At 32.5% G+C, this 24,058-nt stretch overlaps 1 protein-coding gene across 1 annotated transcript; it reads right to left on the reverse strand.

The window, feature by feature from the left end:
* Positions 1-945: 945 nt before the first annotated feature.
* On the reverse strand, positions 946-23,710 carry LOC148596811 (uncharacterized). Its single transcript, XM_088563337.1, has 5 exons — positions 23,261-23,710; positions 10,055-10,111; positions 7,794-7,983; positions 6,442-6,620; positions 946-4,827 (listed from the first exon to the last, which is right to left on the reverse strand). The coding sequence occupies exons 1-5, from the start codon at positions 23,471-23,473 to the stop codon at positions 2,839-2,841; spliced, it is 2,628 nt and encodes an 875-aa protein (XP_088419463.1). The 5' UTR covers positions 23,474-23,710; the 3' UTR covers positions 946-2,838.
* Positions 23,711-24,058: the final 348 nt, after the last annotated feature.

Here is a 24,058-nt window from a genome sequence, read left to right on the forward strand (position 1 = left end):
GTTCGGTCATTGGTCGAGTCACACCAAGACTTTAAAATTGGAAGTCATTTGTAAGCACGCAGCTTTTAAAGGGGACATGATAACGACTGGTAGGCTTGGAGTGAGAATAATGTGTTATTGTGGGGTGGCATACCTACAAGCTTTCAGTTTTCCTTTCCTCTTTCAACTACCCCGGATTTGACTTTTATGAGCAACTCGGCGGGTGTTTCTAGAAAAGCAGAGGACGCTTACCCTACCGATGCACCTGGTCCATGCTCCCAGTTTTTAGTGGAGTCCGAGTTTGCTTTTGTTACTTTGTATGTATAATTTTAGTTACTTTATGTTCTTTGTTGTGTATGTCTGTTTTCCATGTCTGGTCTTTGTCCCTGGATTACATTTTTTTATTACCGCTATAACCTTGGTTCCCTTAATTACTCTTTCATGTGAACTATATAGCATAATAAATGATTGATTATTGGGGTTTAACGCCCGAGCAGCAATATTTCAGCAATATAGCACAATAAAGATTCGATTCTGCGTGTCATACTCCTGGTTCATACTAGTATAAAGAGAGGTCTGTTCGGATGGTCAATCATTCTCCTGATATGCATGAGATATCTGCCTTAGGAAGTTAACCATACACTGACAAAATTATTTCACAAGATTTTTTTTCACACGAATTGAGCAAATAAACTTTATGAGAGAGTTCACGTGAAATTCTTGTGAATCGAGCCCTCACGTGAATTTCATATCAATTGTTCACATGAAATTCGTGTTGAGTGAATTTCACGTAAATATCACGTTACTTTCATGTGAATTCGCGTGAATTTCAATTATGTATACATATCCATAGGAATTAATCAAGTATAGATACACATAGAAATTAGTGTACTAGAATTTTCACGTGAAGAATATTTGCCTATTTAACCAATCAATCTATCAACCAACCAATCACAACAAAAGTAACGGAGTACTAAAATTAAATTTATTTATTGTATCTAATTTTTTTTTAAACATGAATATCTGCATCATTAAAATAAAATGTCACATAAATTAACAAATTGGTCCTCGTGTCCATAACAACACAAATATCATAAAATCAAATATTATGCTCGCATGCAACACAAATCAAAAATAAAAATAATAGTACTCAGAGGCGGATCCAGGATTTCAGTTTAGGGGACGTTAATTGAATTAAATGCAGTGCAAAGCAAGGCAAAAAATATTCTGGGGCGAAACTTGTGATAAAAATTTTTTCCTACTGATTTACAACCGGGGGGGGGGTGTGGGTTAGGCCCTACATCAGTCCTTGGATCCGCGCCTAGTACTATATATGTGGAATTGCTGTGGTCAGAGCTATACACTTTCAATTTATAAAATTACTGACAGGAGCAGATTCACCAGAAATTTTGAAAATGAGGATCCAGAGGGGTTCTAGGCTATAATTTGCTAATTTTTAGGCCAAATTTTTACAAGTTATATCTAATTTTAATTCTACCTAATCATTAACTTTGGCAGGAAAGGACATGAAACTAAGAAATAAGCATTTTGTACTAAATAAAATGAGATTCCAAAAACTGTTCATCCAATAATTTACAAAATTCATTGTATATCATTTCAAATCTAATTTAAGGAGGTATACCTCAGGTAAGGGACATAACTCTTGAAATCAGTATGTTTGCATCATACTCAATTTCACTTAAGCCTATGAAGCTTTCATTCGAAACAGAATGAAATCAATCCAAGTTACTTTGATACTTAGATGAGATTGATGTAAAATGCTTCACAAACATTCCAATGATTTCTAAGAGTGATGTCCCTTACCCTATGTCTACCTCTTAAATAATTCATAATAAAACCAACCAAGCACTAGTAAATTGAAACTTAGATTTGAATACAACAGATTTAAGATGTTAAGGTAAATGTGATGTTTCACAGTGCACGAAAAAGTATTCCTTGAATGCAGTCAGTTTTTTTTTTTTGGATACATTAATACTCTAAGAGTATCACTCCTTGCTTCACTCCATTTTTCCTGTGAAAGTAAAAGAGAAATGGATAAGAACACAGAAAGAAGCTAACTTTTTGTAATTAGAAAACATTCAGCTGGGCTGGTTTTCATAAAAATCTCAAATTGAGAATTTTGTCAAATCCTAGACTCTTTTTTTCTAATTTTCAAATTCAAGTGAACTTTTGATCAAAATTTTAGTTGAGGAAGAATTTGAGAAAAAGCTGAATCCATTTTAACAAATAATAGTTTTTTTTTAATCCTTTAAGAGAACGTCCATAAAGGAGCCAGGCAGATTGTATGATATGGACAGCACACTGTAAATTTCGTCATAATATTATTTATTTCAACTGTACCTTAAACTGATATGATCCCAGAGAGAAAAGATGTTTTTTTTTCTGTATCTACAGTGGATGAACAAGAATATAATATCAAAGTTTTCTAAAAATAAACTAAACAATGAAAAGATCAAAGAGTTATCTCCCTTTATAGTTAAGTTTCTAGTGCTTTTTATGCCACCTATTTCATTGTTATATTATTGGAAGATTACAAATAAACATACAATTTTTAACCTCTAATAAATAAAGTTGTGAATACATAATTTGAGATGTAACGCCCACTGCCTGGGTCTTCCATGGGCACCATCTTGAAACAGTACTAATCTGGTTAACAATCAGGAAGTGATTGAAACATGTTTAAATAAACAAACACATTTCAAAATTAGTGTATTAAATTTGCCATATAATTTTGCAGAAATGGAACATTGTACAAAGAAAACTAAAAATCATTTTTTTCTCTCATTTAAAACAAGAAAAATTTCTGGAACATTTGGCATGAGACACTTGATCCTCTAATTAAATCATAGTTTCTAATGACTCTCCTGATGGGTCAATTGTTGTGATTGGTCGATATGGTGTAAGACAACCTTTTTCATTGGATGATTTGTTGCTAGGCAACAAAGCTGTTTGACTACTGTTGCTACTTGTTGTTGATGGCAATGATGGCAGCATGTCTTCACAGTACATGAAACTTGTCTCAATGTTTCCAATTTCTTCATAAAAATGAGAATTTAAATTCTTTGGTCGATTAAATGGAGATCCTGTTATGTTAGGACTATGGTAAACCTGGGTTGTTGGAATACGGTAATGTATTGGCTGTCCTGAATAATGAAAGTTTGATGGGTCTTGATATGGATTTACTCTCTGAATACAATTTTGATTGGTTACTGATGAAACATGATAATGATTATGAGAACCATGATTAGAATGATAAATCGATGACGGAGGATTATTTGACCTTGGAGGTGATCTTAAATTTGCAGAAACTCCCATTTTTGGCACACTCTGTTTCTTACAAACTTGATTATGAACAATTTTCTGACTACTTGGTATGAACACATCATCATCACTAGAACCTGTCAAAAGTCTATCTCTACTTTCATTTTGTACATCACTACTTTCACTTTTGCCTGGATCAACAGTGTCATATGTGCTTTGAGAGTCTGAACGGACTGAAGATTCATCCTGAGAAATTGATATAAAGTCTGAGTATGATGGTGGATGTGGATATGGAGGAAGATTTTCTGACCTTTGGCCTTCCTGGTTCAAAGATTTATTTGAATCTACATTCACATTGTCCTTGACCTTACTGGGTGTGGCATAAGGATTTTCATCTGATTTCTTGCACAGTTTGAAGTTTTCCCTGATTGCTTTTTCGTAACGGATCTCACCAGGTGTTTTAAGACCCTTGCTGTTTTCAGTAAGATCTATCTGACTACCAACAATGTAAAAAGCTGAACCATCTCTTTGAAGAGGTTTAGGTGGCAACATGTCACCATGACTTGACTGCCGTGATAATGGCTCTGGAGGCAGCATGTGTTTTTCTGCATTTTGTCTCCTGAGTGGCTCTGAAGGTAAGAAATGATTTTGGACAGAAGGTCGAGATTTTAAATTTGTGTACATATTCACATCAGCACAATATCCTGATTCAAGAACTGAATTTGAGTTAACATCAACTGTCTGTTTGTGAACTGGCAAAGATTTAGACTTTGAACCACTGATTAATTGACCTTTACCCTTTTGCAGGTCAAGGTCAACCTTGAACTTAGCACTTTGTTGCAGAAATAAGTCTTTTATCTCCTTTTTGAAATCTTTATTCACCTTGTCCTCTTTTTTTCTTAAACTACTACTCCTCTGTAATAGATTAGGCTGTGGTGTATGTGACCTAACTATTTTAGGAATAGTACTAGGTTTGTTTACATAAGGTTGAGGGGTCAATGCTCTTCTATAATCAACTTTTGGTTTTTCCTCAACATGCACATTTAAATTTCCTTGTGATTTCAATAATTTTGTTTCTTCTTCATACTTTTTATGCAAATCCAATATTAACATCAGTTGTTTTGTATCAAGATTGTGAAGAGTTACCGCCCTTTTGTCCCTTCTCCTATGCTCTTTTAATTTGCCCTGACCTTTACTTGACCTTGAACTTTCTAATGAAGATGATGCATCAAGATTGTTCAACTTGTAGTAATCATCTAAAGAATCACATGACCTTGACCTTCGAACTCCTGATGACGATTTGTTAAAGTTATGAAGAAATTTTTCATTTGAGTTTTCAGTGCCACCTGAATGTTTACGAGATTTTGGGCTTGTCAATAAATTTTGTTGATCTGTAACTTTTAAAATGCTGACAGGTGTAATACTAACAGATTCAGAATTTTTTCCAATCACAGATCTGGATTCATTTACTGCAGAATTACTTCTTCCTGTGTTTTCATCGTCACTATCATTATCAACAACAGATGAGCTTCCACTGACAGTAAAAATGTCATCATAAGTTTCCACCTGAAAAAATATGTCAATGAAAACCACATAATGCTGGTAAAATTAACAGTCATACCCATACACAACTAGATAATATTGAGATGACGGATACCACCCCTAAGGACCCAGCTGTAGCCAAAATTAAGTGAATTATGAACATTATCGAGGATAAACAATATACAGAAACTTTCAGCTAAACTACACTCATGCAAAATACTAAAAGCAGAGGAGGCTTATCCTACTGGTGCACCTGGTCTATGCTCCCAGTTTTAAGTGGAGTCTGAGTTGCTCATTTGCTTTTCTTATTTTGTGTGTATGATTTTAGTTACTTTGTGTTCATTTTTGTGTATGTCCGTTTTCCATATCTGGTCTTTGTCCCTGGATTACATTCTTTTGATTACTGCTATAACCTTGGTTCCCTTGATTACTCTTACACATAATGACAACAAAGTTAAAGCCTGGATACAAATCTGTATTGCAAAATCATTAATTTGACCCTGAGGTTAAAGTTCAAGGTCAAAGGTCATTAACCATGGTACATTTGTATGCGACATATTGTCTTGGGCTGATTTACCATCATGCCTAGTATCAAAAGCCTACTACACAACACAACAGAGTTATAGCCTGGGCACCAATCTGTTTTGCAAAAACATTAATTTGACCTTCATTAACCATGCATATAATAATCTGAACTATACCATTTTACTTTTAAAAAGAAAATTTTTTATAACATATTCTGGTTCATAGTTCAAGGTTTGATCATCACAATAAATATTGTGAGCAAGCTCACCAAAAGAATAGATACCTTGCTTTAAATGGAGTTAAATGATAAATGTAAAACCCTTAAACTGGGATCTCTCCAACAATAATCATATAAATTCATGCACTTCTACATACATGTACAATGCCAAATCTTCCTTTCAAATTTCATCTGAATCCCTAATGAGTTTTAGGAGTTGTGCTATTTTAAAACATGTAAAACAATAAAATAATTATATTCCTCAATGAACCTCTAAATAGGATGCACAACCTTCCCAATATCATCAAAATTCCTTGAGATGTTTAGGAGGAGTTGCACTTACTAAAACGTAGACAGAAATACATATAGACAGACACAGTGATTCTTATAAAACACCTAAAATTTTGTCTGCATGGAGTATACAAAAACCATGAAATTATGCACAAATTAAACACTTTAGTAGTTTTTGTTAGAATCATGCAAATTCTGTAATATGTGATACACCCAAAAAAAGGCTACACATTTTTATTTTTGTTATTAAGTTGCCTTATAGGTCTATATCAGTATATGATGAAATAAATAATTATTCCTTCCATTCTGTCTGCTCTTAGGAGATACTTTACATTGAAAATCCAACAGTTTCTATTGTATTTTAGTGTCATTTACAGAGTTATCTCCCTTAATTTTGAATTCTACAGTACATTCTATACAAATTTGTTCTCCTATGAACAAGGGTTATATGAAAAGGCACATGTAAATTTCTGTTTACTTTTACATTACATAACAAAATATCAAAAATAAAAAATATGTACCGGTAGGCTTTCCAACCATGAATCACATTTTTCCATGATTCTTATCTGGAGTGCTACTGAATACCTTCTATTTGACAAACATACCTGTAAAAGTCGAATTCTGGTCCTCTCTGACCTGAGAATGAGGTAGGCAAGAATAGCACTAAGTGCACACAGACATAGGACAGCAAGTAACAGCCCAATCTGTGAGTACAGGAGAGCAGGCAACACTTCTTGGATAGCTTTACAACTGGCTGTTCTTTCAAAAACAATTTGTGTCTTTCCTGAAACAGAAAATAACATTGAAATAACAACTGGATTAGTCATATTCATGACAATTTCCCACAAAAATTCAATGTAAGAGTGACAGTTGGCATGATGTGAATGTGTATCAAGTATTAATGTTTTCTTTTAATTCCATCAAACAAAGGGAAAAAAAATCCAAGGAAATAATTAATTTACAATTAACAAATACTTAAGTAACACCAAGAAGTTGAGGTTAATAATTTTTAACCCATACAATACAACAAACCATAAATATTCACTACAACTGTGAAAGTACTTAAATGCATAGATACCAATTTTCATGGATTAGAAAAGATACAAAACTTCGTAGATTCTTTAATTCTTGATTTCGGGGTTTTCAGTATACACATCAATGGGAATCTCTTTCAGGTTTAGAACTGAATTTCATGGTCCGGCTCACCCCTGAAAACCACGAAAATTGGTACCCCATGAACAATAGTACTTTCACAGTAACTACAAATAAGTTCCATCACACCAAGTTCTTTTCAGTAACAGTTGATTGGAGTTTGAGTTGTCTTTCTTTGCATCAAATGACTCGCTTGATTTTTTTAATTATTGGATTTGACAAATTGTAAAGACAGGATGCATATACTTCACTTTGACAATTAACAATCAATTCAATTATAAACAATGAGGTTACATTCAATTTAATTACAACCCATGAAATTACATTCAATTTAATTATAATAACCCATGAATTTACATTCAATTCAACAATTATAAGAGGACTTTTTCATTTAGTTGCAAATGTATTAACAAGTTAAAATACTGTCAATATGGTCTTTATAACGCCAAATCAAATTATACGTCTGTTTCCTGTAACCAGACAGACTCATGTTACAAAATGCAGACAAGAAGGCAAAGATGTATAAAGATTTGATCAAAGGCAGCAAAAAAAAAAATAAAAATAAGTTGGGTCAGTTTTTATGATTCCAGTTTTCCAGACACCCAGCACAGGGTGAGTGTGCTTCAGGTGAGGGAAAGTTAGTAATTGTTCAATTTTTCTTTGGTAAGTATAAAATACTTGGAATCCTTCTTAAGTTTGGGAGGCAAACATACACAATGTAAACCCTTAAATTTTCAAAATCCCTAAAATTTATTGAGAGGGCCTACAACAATTGATTTCATAATGACAGTGATTATCTGGTTACCTGATTCTAAGTACTCAATCTGTAAGTTTTCTCTTCTGTAAGGTGTACTACATGTACATAGTGAGGTAGCTGAGGTATAATCACATGACTCAAGGGAGGTAATTGGTTTAAGGACGTGCGTTCCAGTCAGAACTGAGAAAATGACACTGAATAATCCACTTCCTGTTGAAAGGAAGATAACACTGTACACCTGAAAAACATGGAAAATTTAAGAAATAAATCACAGAACCCACCTTTTAATGACATTAATGGGCAGTCCATAGTAAAACAACGATAAGGTGGAGTTTCTGCGTTTTATTTCGATTCCAATAGGACTAGTTTCTTCATATTTTCTAGTAGAGGCAGCCAATGTTGCACAAAATGGCTACTGCTTTGGAGTAAAATTTATCTATGACAATGCAAATGGCTGTGGTCTAAAGAGCTTTGAAGCACACATCATATTAGAATTAAAATTTGTTCAAACATGTCGGAAAGTTCATCTTGTATTTTCTTTGAGTCTTTTGATAATGGAAGAACTCAGTGCATACACTTTGATAATTTATGCTCCCATATTGTAGGGGGAGCTGGTTACAGGAAGGAGATTTTCATTGAGGCACTAAATAAAGGCAATTGGGTCATCACTGACAGCATGATGGGAGGAGTTTCAGTTGTTCATTTCAGGAAATTAACTTCGAAGTAAATAATATTTTCTATAAAATCTGAGGGATCAAAATTTCATGGTAGTGTTTATTGCACAAATTCGTTAAATGTCCTTGCTACATACCAAGTTTTGTGAAATTCTGTTCAGTAGTTTGGAAGGATTGCAACAACAAAAAAGAGGACTGGCAGGCAGATGAATGGAAAAGTCAAATTTAAAACATTTTATTGAGAACTCTCCACTGTAGCATTGTGCCATATTGGGTGCAATATAATGAATAATTTTTAATATTCAAAGAATCTCATCAAAAAATTAAATACTGCTGCGAAAGCAGAAAATCTTAACAATATTTTTGAATTTAACAACCAATTTGTACTGGCAATGCTCTGGAAATTCAGATTAAGAGGAAAAATAAACTTTCTACATTTCTTTTTCTTTACAATAATGAATTAAATATTAAATAAAATTCAAATATTTAAATGAAAAAATTAGTATTGACTTTCCATCCCTAATCTTTTTAGAAAGGTGTAAAATGTAATAAAAAATACACAAGTACTGGTAAATTAATCCAAAAGAACTCATGACCAAATTGTAAAATAATATTGATTGCAAAATAATCCTTCAAAAGATATAGAATAAATTGGTCAAGTCAATATGTACATTATTTTCCCACAGTTCCTTCTATATAATCTTTCACCACAAGTTTTTCCCTACAGAAGGCTTAATGATATAAATATACATTTTTATACCCTTAAATTCTCAACTTTATTGCTACAAACTTCAAACATAAGACCACTTCAATCAATCATCCCTTGATTAGGTTCACAACCCTCCCTCACTTCCTGATCACAGATGATCGTGGGAAATCGTCACTGTTTACAAATCACAGTAAAACAAATGGCAACAATGTTTACGATATTGCCCCCTTAATCTGTCAATCATAAGAGTCGTCCAAGTTGTAAATTTCATAATAAAATGTCAATATATTGTAAATATATTATTTATATTATCCGGTTTGACATAAAATCATAACATAGTACAGAAAAAAATTTACAGGCAGGAAAAAAATTATCAATAATGTGTTTGAGTTTTCCCGTTGGTTAAGTGTTTCAAAATTTTAAAGAAATTCAAAATTTTCATGGAGACAATGGTTTTAGATGCAACTGAAATACCAGTAACTTGGTCTGTAGGACATAGATGAAGAGAGTTTAATACAACACAGATTATTTTCTTATCAAGGGGGATCTGGGATTTTATGTTAAAAATTTTTTTTCACAATTCATTTTTTTCTGTAGATGCTGGAATTAATCAATGTTAATCAAAGGGGGGAAAATTCAATGATAATTTTCTTTTTGTCAATGTTTGAAGTGAAAACAATTTTTTTGCTAAAAATTGGAATGATTTTATTTGTTTAAAAAATATCCAATGCCCCTTTCAATAACAAAAAAGTTGGTGCCTAAAATTTGTACACATGGAACAAACAATCATGCTTATGCTGCCCACCAATTTCAACTCATTCCAATGACTGGTTCTTGTATTTTATGGGACAGACTTACAGACACCAGTAAAACTCAATGCCCTTAACAACTAATACATGTAGCAGGAAAATATTTTTTTTTCTTACCTGAAAAATTAATCTTCTACAAACCAAGGATACAATACAGATCCCTGTAAAAATCACCTGAAAAAGAAAAGATACTTCATGATTGATTGACTGATTGTGGTATTACATCCTATGTTCAATATCTCATGCATTTCAGGACTAGGACGTTTGACCAAACAAACAGACCCCACTTTGTACTATTCTGACACTGAGCTGGACTTTTGTTAGCTCACAGAAATAACAGGCTGTAGGTAGGCAACGTCATCCCACTACTCAATTTTTTAGAGAAAAAAGTTTCAGAAAAAATTCATTCATTTAAGTTTTGAAACTTTTTTTAAGTTATTGTACTATAAACGAAATGTGAACAGACAGACAGTTGCAGTACAAAAAGAGACATACTATGACTGATCACTGCCATAGTAGTATATCACTGTTAGTGGAAACCTACAATTTTTTATCCAAATAGATAGTTCCCAATTTCTTTTTGAAATTTTGAATGGTACATGTAGCTATAGATTATGCATGACAACTTCCAAAAAGAATTTGTAAGTAATCTTAAAGAAGTAATAATATTATTGGCTACCACTCTCAGAGTGGTGTTCCACTATGTTGGTGATAAGTCATGGTAAGTCTCTTTCTGTACTGTAGGCAACAAGTCTTGTCTAAAAACATTAAATACAATGTGCATATAGTAAAAATGTTCTATAGAGGTTATCAGATATACACAAATAACATCAAAGTATGTACAGATAGTGCCTACAAGAAACAAAAAATTTCCCAAACTACCAATGGAAATGCTTAAGTAGAAAAAATCATCTTAGCTGGATTGTACATTGAGCAAATAATATGTATTTCAACCATGATCCAGTAACTGAATATGACAGCATGTACTTAGGCCAAATAAAAATATTTTCTTGGTTTTAGCCTCTCCATAGTCATTTGGAGCACCAGATATCTTTGCTGATGGAAGTTCAAATTGCATGTGCTTTATTTTTGTGCTGTCTTGCTTTCTTATCTTCAGTTTTTACATGTAATTGTTTTTCATTTCTTTGCTTGCATTATATGTTGGTCTTCACTGTTTCCTGTTTTTTATTTGTCTTTTCTGGTTTTCATACACTGACCATGTCTTTGGATTCTAATGTCTCTATTTTGAGGCTTCAGCATTTTTTACCAAAATTAAAATCATAAAAGTTAACCAATCTTTCTCAAAGATTGATTGATTGATTGATTGTCGGGGTTTAACATCCGAGCAGCAATATTTCAGCTATATTCAGACAATGAACATGTACCTTCATAAAATACTGAGAAATCTGTCTAAAGCAAACACCTTAAGAACTTCAAAATTGTTTAGACAGGTGATTGGATTACACAGGTCAAAAATACATTTAAATTTATTTGAAGGGATGAAAAAGTCTCTGGTTTAGACATGTTTCTAATTATACAGGATTTGGTTTAGACAGGTTTTTAATTATACAGGGTTTGGTTTAGACAGGCTTTCCTATAATTGCCACCACCTCATTAATTTTCAAGAAAATAACAGCCTGACAACCAAACAAATAATTTGAATTGCCTTCATTATTTCATTTTTCATCTAATGCAAATTTCAGCAAATATCCCAGAAATCAAAGGCTTCTTTGTCTGCACGAGCTCTTGAATTACTCATCATAAAGGCATTTAGAAACTACCTCCCACCTCCCCCACAACAAACAGTTGCAAGGTTGCATAAAATTTCAGAGGAAACAGAAAAGAATAAATAGAAATCCCATGCACTGAAAACATTCTAAGACTGTTGAAAAGTTTGAAGCAATAAAGAGAACAACAACATTCTTTGGAAATATCCATTGTCCCATGAGAAAGCAAGAACAAATCTTATGAATAGGCACTTCAATGCTGAATAAAAACATTAGAACATATTAAAAAGTCTAGGTACATGCTATAAGCTTTCAATTTTTTGAGCGATTAGAAGCCAAGAATAATTGGTATGACACTTAAAGTTCTTAAAGTCCATTTAAGACAAAGGTTATATTCTTTTTGAAGCTATGAATTAATACCTCAAGGAAGCAATATTTATTTTAGAGATGCTTAAACTTCATCTGTAAACACTTTTCAAATGGAGGATGCCTCCTCTTAGAAATCAAGACTAAGACAGCACTTCAAATTTAGATTATGTTCATTTTTATCTCTTTTGAAGAGGCACCTATCACTGACTTTCAATTTGTTGCCATATTTTGCCAAGCTTCAAAGGCAACGGCAGATTTAGTGGGGTAGTGGAGGGGTAGGCACCCCCCCTCTTTTTATTGGAAATTTGTCATTTTCATGTGTAAAATTGACAAAGAAATGGCAAACAATGTCCTAGCACCCCCCTCTTTTTCAGAGGAACCCCAGATAGCACCCCTCCTTTTCAAAGTGTCTGGACCAGGCATAGATTTTAAAAAAAGTTGTAAATTGTAAATTATGATGTCACAACACTATTTTAGGTTGTGACGTCATCATTTACGATTAACTTTACACTTACGACTTTTTGTGAAATCGACGCCAGGCCCTGAAAGGTTTTACATGTAAATCCATATTTAATACCTGAGATTCCTTCTTTTTGTGAGTGAAATGTGCGAATTGGTAATCACCATCTCACTTTTGGAAAAAATAATCCTTGTTTAGCAATGTTCATTTTCTCATCAATTATATGCACTGATAGATTTAAGTAGTACTCCAGCTAAGGATTATGCAAATTGTAATTCATGGTTGGAAAGTCTACATATTTTTATTTTTGATATTTTGTTTAAAATGTTATAATGAACAGGGATTAACATGTGGCCTTTCATATAAACCCTGTTCATACGAGATAAAAATTACATAGAATGTACTGTAGAACTTGAAAGTAAGGGAGATAACTGAAAATGACACTAAAATACAATAGAAACTGTTGGGTTTTCAATATGGGTTATCTCCTAAGAGCAGAATAACAAAAATAGAAAAGTGTAGCCTTCTCTGGGGTGTATCACATATTACAGAATTTGCATGATTCTTACAAGGACTACTACTTAATCTCTCACTTTTGAGATACATTTTAGCCATGCAAAATATTTTTTATCTCAACACAAATGAGGTCAAACCATTAGAGCTGCTTTCCCAATAAAACATACATACATGTACATGTATGTACAAAAGTAGTTACACAAATTTAATTTGAGCTATGTTTGTGAATGAATGGACCTATAAATTATTAAAGGTTTAAGTAAATATAAAACTGCAAATAACCAGAAGAAACCAACCAACAAAAAAAATCATTTTTCTAATTTTTCAAATCCTATTTTGGGAGTTTTTCATCAATATCACAAATATCACAAAAGCTCTTTCATCAGGAAATAAAAATATCAAATATTTGAAGATTAAAATTTCTATGCCCAATTTCTTTACACTTGCTAAAGTGTCCTTTCTTAGTGGACAAAGGGGAAATCTGAGAAACCCATCACAATGGGCCACGAAATCTGCAACAGGTGCTCAGCTTTTTAAAGAAATAATAATAATATTTACTTTGCCTGAAAAGAAATTGGCTAGATTTTAAAAACCACTTACAGACACTTTAAACATTTTGGTCAAACTTAAGTTAAAGATTGTGAAAATGGCTTGTTCTATAACATAAATATTTTCTGTTAAATTCATATAATTGAGCAATTTAAGCTATTTAAAAGCAATTTTGGTGTAATTTATTTTTGCCTTAAGCGATAAATCTGTCTTGTCATGGTTGAGTGGCCTGACGGGATGATGTTACACACGTGGGAGAGAACTTGTGTAATGTTTAAATCAATTTTTTCATGGTAATTTTGAAATATATATATATATATTGCTATAGTCTGTTCTGTACAAAGTGCCATGAAGAAAAACAATGACAGGACTTGTTTTCAAAACAGCTTAAAATGGTTTTTATATCATGTACATTGTACCTTCAAACAAAGACAGACACTTGTTAGTCTCCCCCTAGTTCCAAATTTTTGCTAAGGCCAAAATAATAATACATATGTTTCCTGCTACCCTACCTCCCCTAGTTTTTGTGCCTATCCTAAACATTTTATGGCCATTTTGGCTCAACACCATTTTAATCTAGATTGTTTCCCCAGTAACTTATGTTAATTATTTTAAAAAAAATAATAATAATTTCCCTACCTATTTTTCCTAATCTATTTGGGCAGAGTGTGAGGGGGGGGGGGGCTAACTCAAAAACAATAATAAAAAAATATTATGAAAATCAATAGATGTAGGTTGAGAATATATATATATATATATATATATATATTTTTTTTTTTTGGGGGGGGGGGGGGGGGGGGGGGGGGTAAGAACATTTTTGTTGGAGGATGAGGGAAAGGTCAAGAAGGGCAAATCTTCATAATTTCAATTTAAATGGACCTGTTCTTGTTCAAGAGGAATGATTATTCATTTCCATTTATCATACATGAATGTAAATGAGTTTTACGTAATAGCAGCAGATTCATATATCTGCAATACTAGCAATTTCAAAACAGACTATAATTTTTGTCCCATATAAATTGCACTGCCTATAGCCTTCCTGATAAAATGCAAACAAATTTGGATTCTTTTAAATAAAATAGCCCAAACAATAATGATTTCTTCTGCATTCTTAACATGGTATAAATAAGTACTGATTTTCTTTGTGTGAATTGATGCATTGAACTTTCATAACTTAATCTAAAAACAGCCCTGGACAAAGAGACTGAGCAGAAACCATGCCACCAAGAGAGAAAAACTGTCAAATTCAATTATTATCCTTTCTTTATGGTTGCAAGCAAATTTGAATGTCCTTATATGCTTGAATAACTCAAATTTTAAAGCATCCTTTCAAACCATATTCAAATTAAAAGGACTTTCCATTGTGATATTTTGCTTTGTGCATACCAGTACACATCAAAACTATTGTTTTGAATATCAAATAAAGACAAGTTCTAAATACATGTATTGATTGATTGATAATAGTTTAACATCCAATGACAGATATTTTGATGCACTTTGGGATAAGAAAGTTTAGTCAAATAAACAGATCCTGCTTTGTATTAGTTCGACATGCTGAGCCGGATCTTTATTGTGCTAGCTCACAGAAGCAACTGCCAGCAGGTAGGCATGCTACCACACTCCGACACAATATACCGACTCCAAGCCAACCAACTGTTATTCTACATATACTGTAAAAGGACAAATATCCTTTTTTCTTCAATCTTTCAAAATATTGGTAAATCTAGCCCAAGCAGCCTCTTTAAAAATTAAGATCATTAACCTGGCCTATAAACATATAACTTATAGAAAAAAGGGCCTGGTGGGTGTTCCTAGAAGAACAGAGGACATTTACCCTACCGGTGCACCTGGTCCATGCTCCCAGGTTTTAGTGGAGTCCGAGTTGCTCATTTGCTTTTGTTACTTGGTGTGTATAATTTTAGTTACTTTATGTTCTTTGTTGTGTTTGTCTGTTTTCCATGACTGGTCTTTGCATTCTTTTGATTACCACTGAAACCTTGGTTCCCTTGATTACTCTTTGAAATATTCAGACATATGTTTATCTAGTGTCAAAATTTTTAGCAAATATCAGTATTTAAATGAGTTACAGTGAAAGTACTTTAATTCGTGGATACCAATTTTGGTGGATCAGGGAAGAAACACAAGTTTGTGGATTCTTGAATTCATGGCTTTGAAGTTTTCAGTATACACACCAATGGCAGCCATGGTGAAATTTGTCAGACTGTTGGAAATGACCGGTACTTTCAGCCGCTGGTCCAGTAAAATTTGCATGATTTTCGGACCAAATGTCCGGTACGTTTTTTTTTATTAGACACGCCTCAACGGTAACTTTCGGTTTAAAGACGGCGTCTGAATCGAGTACCATAAAAAAGCAATGCAAAATTCCAGTTTCTTTTTTCGGTCCAGCAGATTTTGTTAGGTTGCAAGACCAGATGTCGGACAGGTTGAAAAATGATTTCTCCAGGTCTGCAATGGGAATCTCTTTTTCGTTTGGAACCACATTTTGTGGTTTGGTCTACCCATGAAAACCACGAAAACTGGTTCCCCACAAACAAAAGTACTTTCACAGTATTCTAAATATGCTGTGTGCTTGGCAGAGAAGCAATGACTACCATTTACATGTACAAAACGTAAAATGATAATGTCCATTTAATGTGAAATAAGATCTTTTTAAACTTGTTAATTTTTCCGACTTATTGTATATTGTTACTGCCTTAAAATGATGCTGTGCCTTACGGGGTTTCAAATTAGAAGTGGTCCAAAGACAACTCCAAGCCCTCCTTTTCTGAATCAAGACCTTTAAATTCCTTTCTACCAACACAAAATGTGAATCCTGGACCTTCAACCTCCTACAATGGGACTTTATTGAGGTCTAGGTTTTCCTTAGTTGACCTTTGATTTGAAAGTTGAAATAAATCCTGGACCTAGCACTCTAAAAAAACTTCAGTAATTTAATCCCCTGTCCTATGTGGATTCATTCTGATTCTCAATGAGATATTTCATCCTACTTGTACATGTATTTCACTTGCATTTTAAGACATATCTACTTGAATATCAAGAGAACGAAAATGAGATATAATCATACACCAATTTAATTGATGTAGATATAAATACACCAAATTTATTACATAGTGCAATGTTGAAAAAAAAAATTTTCTCAGCATCTTAAATTTCACTTAAATCAATATTTACAAATCTTTTATTAGATATCTACATAGATCTATAAAAAGATAAAATTACTCCTATTTAAACATAGTTAAATGCTCCTAGCTCATTAAACACAATTATTATTGTTTTTTCAAACTACCAATTCTCTATCCATTCATAATCAACTAAATTAAATGAATATTTCCTTTGTGTAAGCCACTGGATAGAGAAATAAATTGTTATAACATAGACCACTCAAATGCCTAATAAATCTAGCTTGTTTTAAAATCGTGGGAAAATTTTACGGCTTGTCCCAATGATTTGAAAAACATGTGAAAGTATGTGTTTACGGTGTAAACTTTATCAACATGGCCTGATTGGATAGTCATAGTGGTTATTGATATTGTTCTGTTATATGTCAATAATAATGTCAAAATCTTGAATTTGCCTGAGAATACAGGTGGTTTCCCAAAGTAAAATTATCTCAAAATAATGTAAAATCCTGCAAATTCATAGTTTGACTCAGCTTGTTACCAAAGGGTCCATTTTCTACCCAAATTCACTTTTAGAAAAATGTAGCAAAATTACTACAGATTTAACAGTCTGTTTTTTTTGGGGTTTTTTTTTTTGAAAAAAAAGGGGGGATTTAGTCAGTGGCAGTTCCAAGGTAAGGCTTCCAGGGGTTGGACCCCACCCCATTTTGTTGAAAAATTTTGTTAGTTTCATGTCAAAACTGGGTCAAAATGAGCAAATAATAGCCTGGACCACCCCCTCCCTCTTATCTATAACAACCCTTTTCAAAATCTCTGGATCTGCACCTGCTTACATTGTACTTGTACAATCTTTATCAACATGACCAGATTAAAAAGTACATTTAATACATACATGTACATATTCATTTTTATTGATATTTCTCCTTGCTAAATGTATGTTGTCAGATTTTTTTTCTTTATCAAAAAAAGGTGGGGGGCTAATTTATATAATCTTAATAAAAATGACCAGATTAAGTAAAAAAAGGACATCACATTTTGAAATTGAAAGTCTGTTGTGTGGGATTTGTCAGAATTTGATAAGAGAGAATATATAGTATTTGACGAAATTCCTAAATTTGCTTTGATATACATGTACACATACAAGTATTGTACAGTGTTTTAGAGGCCTGAGATTGGTTCCTGAAAATTTACAAGACAAACTATTGACAGATAACTTCACATTCAATTATTTTTAGTTGAAAAGGGACAGAAATTCTCTATATTCCTGAAGAAAATATGCATTACTACATGTATTGTATTACTACATGTATCTGTAACTTAACCTGTGTTTTTTGGTCCACAACATTGTGCATTTGCAATAATCTTAAAAAGATTTAGTTAAAGAATATTTGTATTTTATCTGGGACCTGAAAAGATACACTGTACATTTGAAGAAATAGGAACCAATAGATATGATTTATCCCCCCTCTTGATACATGTAATGTACATTTTGTACATGTATGAGCAAGTCTCCACCCAACACCTGACAGATCTAACATGTTTCAAAGTTTCCTTAATTTCGTTTTCCCTCCTCAAAATCTCAGCATAACAGCTGACAGTTCTTACATGTACAAACAGCAGTGTTTCATTTCCCCAAACCTCTTCCACCCAATGTACATGTACATGTATGTGCAAGTCTCAACTCAACACCTGACATGCATCAAAATTTCTTTTAATTTCTTTTCCCCTCTTCAAGATCTGAAAGTAACACCTGACAGTTTTTACAAGTAGCAATATTTCATATCCGTTCCTCTTCCCACTTACGTACATATACATGTACAGTCAGAGACCACTCAACACCTGACAATACTAGTCGATGTTTAGAAACCTTGCAGGAGATAAGAAAAGTATATAATTTTGATTTCACTGTAGCTAAATTTAACATAAAACAGATGTTTACTCTGACAGGTGCCCTTCTTGAGTCATCATATTACTAAACTTTTTATTGCAGCTTCAAGTTGTTGACTGCTTTAATCTTTCACTCCCTGCAGCAGTTTGACAAGGGTCAATGATTTAATTAATAATGAATTCAAGAAGTTACAGTTTTAGGCATTTTTTTTACAAAAGAAATGGGTTTTATGTGTTGTTTATGTGGTCAAGGTGATTTTGTTTTGTTTTCTTTTTTTTCTAAAAAAAAAAGGGGGGACTTACTTCGGTTGAGGTTAACAAGGGTGGGCCCACACTCAGTCAACATTTAAAATTACCCCAGATTTTGGCATCTACATCTACTAAAAACTTACATTTACAAGTACATGTAGGACATCACATTTTTTAAATTAAGAAACTAAAATGCTTGACTTAAATATGGTCTAGTAGGACATACTCTAAAACATAGGTTAGTCTCAAAATGTTCAGGTCAGGCCATCAAAATTTTCTGTGGATTTCAATAATTCAGCTATGGATCCTGGGAAGGGATTTCAAGGCTGGAATCACCCCCATTTTTGAAAAATTTAAGCAAATTTTAGGCAAATAAGAGTAAATCATGGCTTGGAATCCCACCTTTATTAAAATTTTTTGATTTTTAAGCAATGTTTGTCTTTCCAGAATCATAAGAGTTTGAATGACCAAGAAAAGGGGAGATGGTCATACATGTACATGTATCATACATGTTCATCTCTAAAGCTTTTTCCATGTGCATACATATTTGTACTTTTTTACAAGCATTAAAAGAGAACAAACAAAATGCAGCATAAAGTACATGTAAATAAAGAGTTTTATAACCCAATTATACAAAATTCATTTTTACATCAAAACAGTAATTTTAAATAGGAAAATTATACATTATTTTAATTTTATATTTTGTTGATTCTAACCTAAATTTACTACCATTAGCATAAATATGTCATTATCATATACTTGTATATACATGTACATGCATGTTCTTGTACATGTACATTCAGTGGTGTCCTATTAACAGACTTAAATCAATCATTTCTGGAAAGCAGTATTTTGGTCTATAAACTAAATAGAGAGACTGCACTAGACCTCTGAAAACAGCTCTTATTCTACTGGAAACATTGGTTTTTAACAAACCAATTAGTACTACATGTAAATATCAGCATGCTCTGTTGGTACATGTATATGTACACAATGTACATGTACAGCATATACATCCAGGAGGTAAAAGCCAAAACAAAACGTCTACGGAAAGTGTTGCACCTACAACTGAGTCTGCACAGAAAACTAGCATGAAATGGTCAATTGCCGTTTATACAGAAGACAGTGGAATCAGAGACTGTGTCAAATGAACAACAGATCTACCAAACATTGAAAAAAATTAATACGGCACAGTGTTCTAGGATTTTTCATAAATTGAGGTTTCCTCAGGAAAAAATCCATAAAAAATCAGCTTTCCCACAGTCAATGACTGCATTCCTAACAAAACAAATCCTTACAGCATATGAAATTTTTAACTTGCCACAGGAAAGTGTAACTAAGTACCTTACTTTCCCTGACCCAAATTTCACTTGCCCTGGGTAATGGGAAATAGGAATCCTAGAACACTACGGGCATTAATTGAACAAAGAAGGGGGGTGGAACAATGTTCAACACTACCTAGAAACCCATACTTTGGATGTTGCTAATACATTAAGCTTTTGCTGTAAAATATGGTACATTGTATCTAACAACTGTGTAAAGTTTAAAAAAAAAATTCATTAGATGGTTCTTGAGTTATTATTTGGAAGCCATCTGGGATGGATGGACAGACATGCTTAACATCGGGTATCAGATAATACATGTACATGTACCTTGCCATTATGTGTGGTGGGGGTATAAAAACAAAAAACACTGAAAAACACATTTTCAATCAATTCTAAAACATTTGTACACACAATGTACATACAGTGTACAATGTATATGTATATGTACATGTGTATTCCACTTCCTTCATCTGATGTGAACAAGATGGTTATAATTATGTAATATACATGTATTTAAAGATGTGTTCTGTTATGTGTCTATCATTATTTCAATCATAGATGTCACATTTGTTGTTGACCCTTCATGGGTCCTTAACTGGAAATAAAGATATTAATTTAATTTGAAAAAAAGAAACCCATATACATGTACATGTACAAGGTGATGTTTCATTAATTTTACCAACTAAAAAACTTTTTTTTCAATACTCAAAATGATTCTTTAATTACAAATTTTAAGAAGCAGATTTGACTTGAGGCACTTACATGTACATGTACATTGTACATACACAAGTACTGCAATAGCTTAGTTTCCTATGATATAAGCAAGTAAACTTCATCCTAAATTGACATGGAATAAAACTGTCAAATTTGACAGACAGGCACACTGTTACCTGTCTACCTGTCACAGGTGTGGAGGTAATTATGTATCTTTGATGTCTTAAGGTATTCAATTCCATATAGCAAATAACCAGTTGTAAATTCTAAACTCATTGTGCACTTTTAGATTCTTGAAGATATTAAATATTACATTACAGTTATCATGGTTATGAAAACAAGTTAGATACATGATATTTACATGAAATTTTCTAAAATACCACAAAAACATAACCAGCCCTTGATTATGTTTATGTAAATAATAATACCCCCCTCTGAACCTCCCCCCCCCAAATGAGTTCAGTCTACAGGTCTGGTATTAAATAAAATATAACCTTCAAATTTTGCCTCAATCATTTCACAAAAGGCCAATAAATAGTGCAAAAAAAAAGATTTGAGAAAAATGAATGATTAGAATTGTACTTGTACATACATGTACAAAATGTAAATACTTGTAGTGTATTTTTTTTTCTGGGACCATCATACATGTAGTTCAAACAATGGTGTTTAGAAGAAAAAAAATGTTTCAAAATACATTATAAAAATGTACATGCACAATGTACATAATTTGGATGTGTTACAAAAAGAAATTCTATATTCATAATTGATTTAGACTAATTTGAAAACAATAAAGCAGTGTACCTGTACATGTATATTGTATACATGTATTTCACTTAATATTACAGGAATTTGATACATACAGTATAAATTTGCACTTACAATGTCTTGAATGTAATTGTGCAGACTTGAAGGAGTCTACCATGGAAATTTAAGACAGTTTATCATCTTAAGGGTTTTGAGTATTTCACTTTTTTCAAACTGTATAATACATGTAATTGAATACAAGTATTTTATTTTTTCACAAAAATCTAAATTGAACAAGAGTTTCAAATGTTAAAAAGGCCTTAATTATTTATGCTTAACTTTTCATTTGAGGCTCATGTTTTTTTTTTCAAACTTCAACATTCTGCAATTAGAATCTAGATCTCTATACAAGTATTTTTAATAAAAATCATTACTTACAGAGACAATAATCTGCAATCTGCATAAAATGTATCTAATCTTTTTTTATCAGAATTTAGAAATCTTGTTAAACAGCCTCACGATGCTCATATCACACAAAACATTTTCTCTGTGTAGTCATTAATACCCCTTTTTATGGTATAAGACAGTATCTTTTTTTTCAGATTTTCAAGTGGTCACTTACATTTTGCTGTGTAAAATTTGGATGGACATTAATGTAGTTTTGGTCAGATTAAAAAAAAACTAATGAAATTGGATTGTGAAAATTTTTCAACTTCCACTAAAATATGATGTTCGCATTCCAGACATATTCTCAAATTACATGTTCATTGACCCTAACAAATATTACAATGTTCATTTAGAAGCTAGGAAAGAGCTAGCAACAAACTCTAATCCAGCCTTTTTAACATGCTTTTCAGTGGCAAAGTCAGTTTCATATAGGTTTAATCTATGAACAAACTTTGAAGCAAACAATTCTCTCCGATTGTCAGGTAATTAATAAATAAAAGATCCCTGAAATTGATTTACACCTGCCAATCATGTGATGTAATTAACACTTTGATGACAAGATTACCTGACTGACAAAATAATTAATGACTGAGGTATAGTTTTTAAACTCAGTCACCTGTGAAAATGTAAAGTTATTCAGGGGTCAATTTTCGTCCATTTGATCCAGTGAACAAAACCTAAGCCTGTCATAGAAAGAATACATTGATAACCAAAATATACTGGCTGGCTTAAAAAAATTCCCTTCTATGATTTGATCATGAACTACCAAAAATTTAGTATGGTAAACTTCAAATATTTACGAAATTTGCAAAAAGTTGAACATTTTTCGAACAAAAACAGCCACAATTTTATCACTTCACGAGAAGACAACATAAATATAACGGAGAATTAGTTACTCTTACAATGTCCATTTGAAATACACAATGTAAAATATGAATAGTCAATTAGGACAAAAGATATGATTTATAAAAATTGATTGCTCAATCAATCATCTTTAACGCCAGGAGACGATATTTCAGGTACATTGTGTACACGTGCACCTATACCTTTTTCTATGTTGTACGTACATCATACGCAATGTACTTTTATATGGTTTCCGAGAGTAGATTTCCCTTTATATGAACTACATGTAGTAGTAAATTTATGTTTATGTAGCAATCTGATAAGATTCAAAATCAAGTTAAAATTTTACTTACCAGTAAACACAAAATATACGTCGGTAAAATTTCCGTATGTTGTGAAGAAGTTGTAATGCTTTGAATATTAAAATAAATCCCTCCAACAATTATCCCAAGGATAAAAATCACTGCACCAAGAACTAAAAATATCCACAACTTTTTAGTTAGAATTAACCTCTGTTTATTTCGGTCGCGGGAAAGTGTTTCTTCTTTGTGCTTAGATTGAAACATTATTTCGCTGATTTCAAGCCAAATATAAAATGTCAATTCGTTCTCAGCATTGCTCTAAGTCAATTTAGTACTCCACTTCCTCACTACGTAATATCTATGTGTATTTAAACTTTTAAATTAGTTTTTACCGACTTAGATCAAGTTTCGTCCTATTGAAATACATTCTTTGTGAGCATCTATCGGCACGCGGCTGTTACGCGCCGATACACATGTGTATTTGTTTACAGTTGAGTTCTCGTGCAATACCTTGCGAGAAAAGTTAACTCCGCCCACTATTTTTGAATGGGATTCGAATTCTTTCTTAATATTTATGGATATATCTCATCCTCATGAAAAAGAACACCGATACTTTAACTTTTAGATAGCACAAATCTGGAAAAATGAAAAGGACATTTGAACGCAACAACATTCAGTACAGGTATACACATTTATGGTACATTTACAACATATATTGTAAATGTACGCGAAGTTCTATTAAATCCTTCCCAAATCAAATCAAAGTTGTTTAACGTAAAGTTCAGGACGCATTTGGATATTTTGTATTTTTTTGTAGAAATATTTTTTTGTATGCAGACAATTGCCTGT

The sequence above is a fragment of the Perna viridis genome, chromosome 15, assembly GCF_037379345.1.
Source record: "Perna viridis isolate PV_CMFRI_1.1 ecotype Kerala chromosome 15, ASM3737934v1, whole genome shotgun sequence".
In the NCBI taxonomy this organism is placed as follows: domain Eukaryota; kingdom Metazoa; phylum Mollusca; class Bivalvia; order Mytilida; family Mytilidae; genus Perna; species Perna viridis.

Bases quoted from the DNA above. Each gene is read 5' to 3' on its own strand.
- LOC148596811 (XM_088563337.1), bottom strand. From the start codon at position 23,473: ATGTTTCAATCTAAGCACAAAGAAGAAACACTTTCCCGCGACCGAAAT. The intron at 10,112-23,260 runs GTAAGTAAAATT...TTTCTTTTTCAG, and splicing joins CGTATATTTTGTGTTTACTG to GTGATTTTTACAGGGATCTG. The intron at 4,828-6,441 runs GTATGTTTGTCA...ATATTTTTTCAG, and splicing joins CCAGAATTCGACTTTTACAG to GTGGAAACTTATGATGACAT.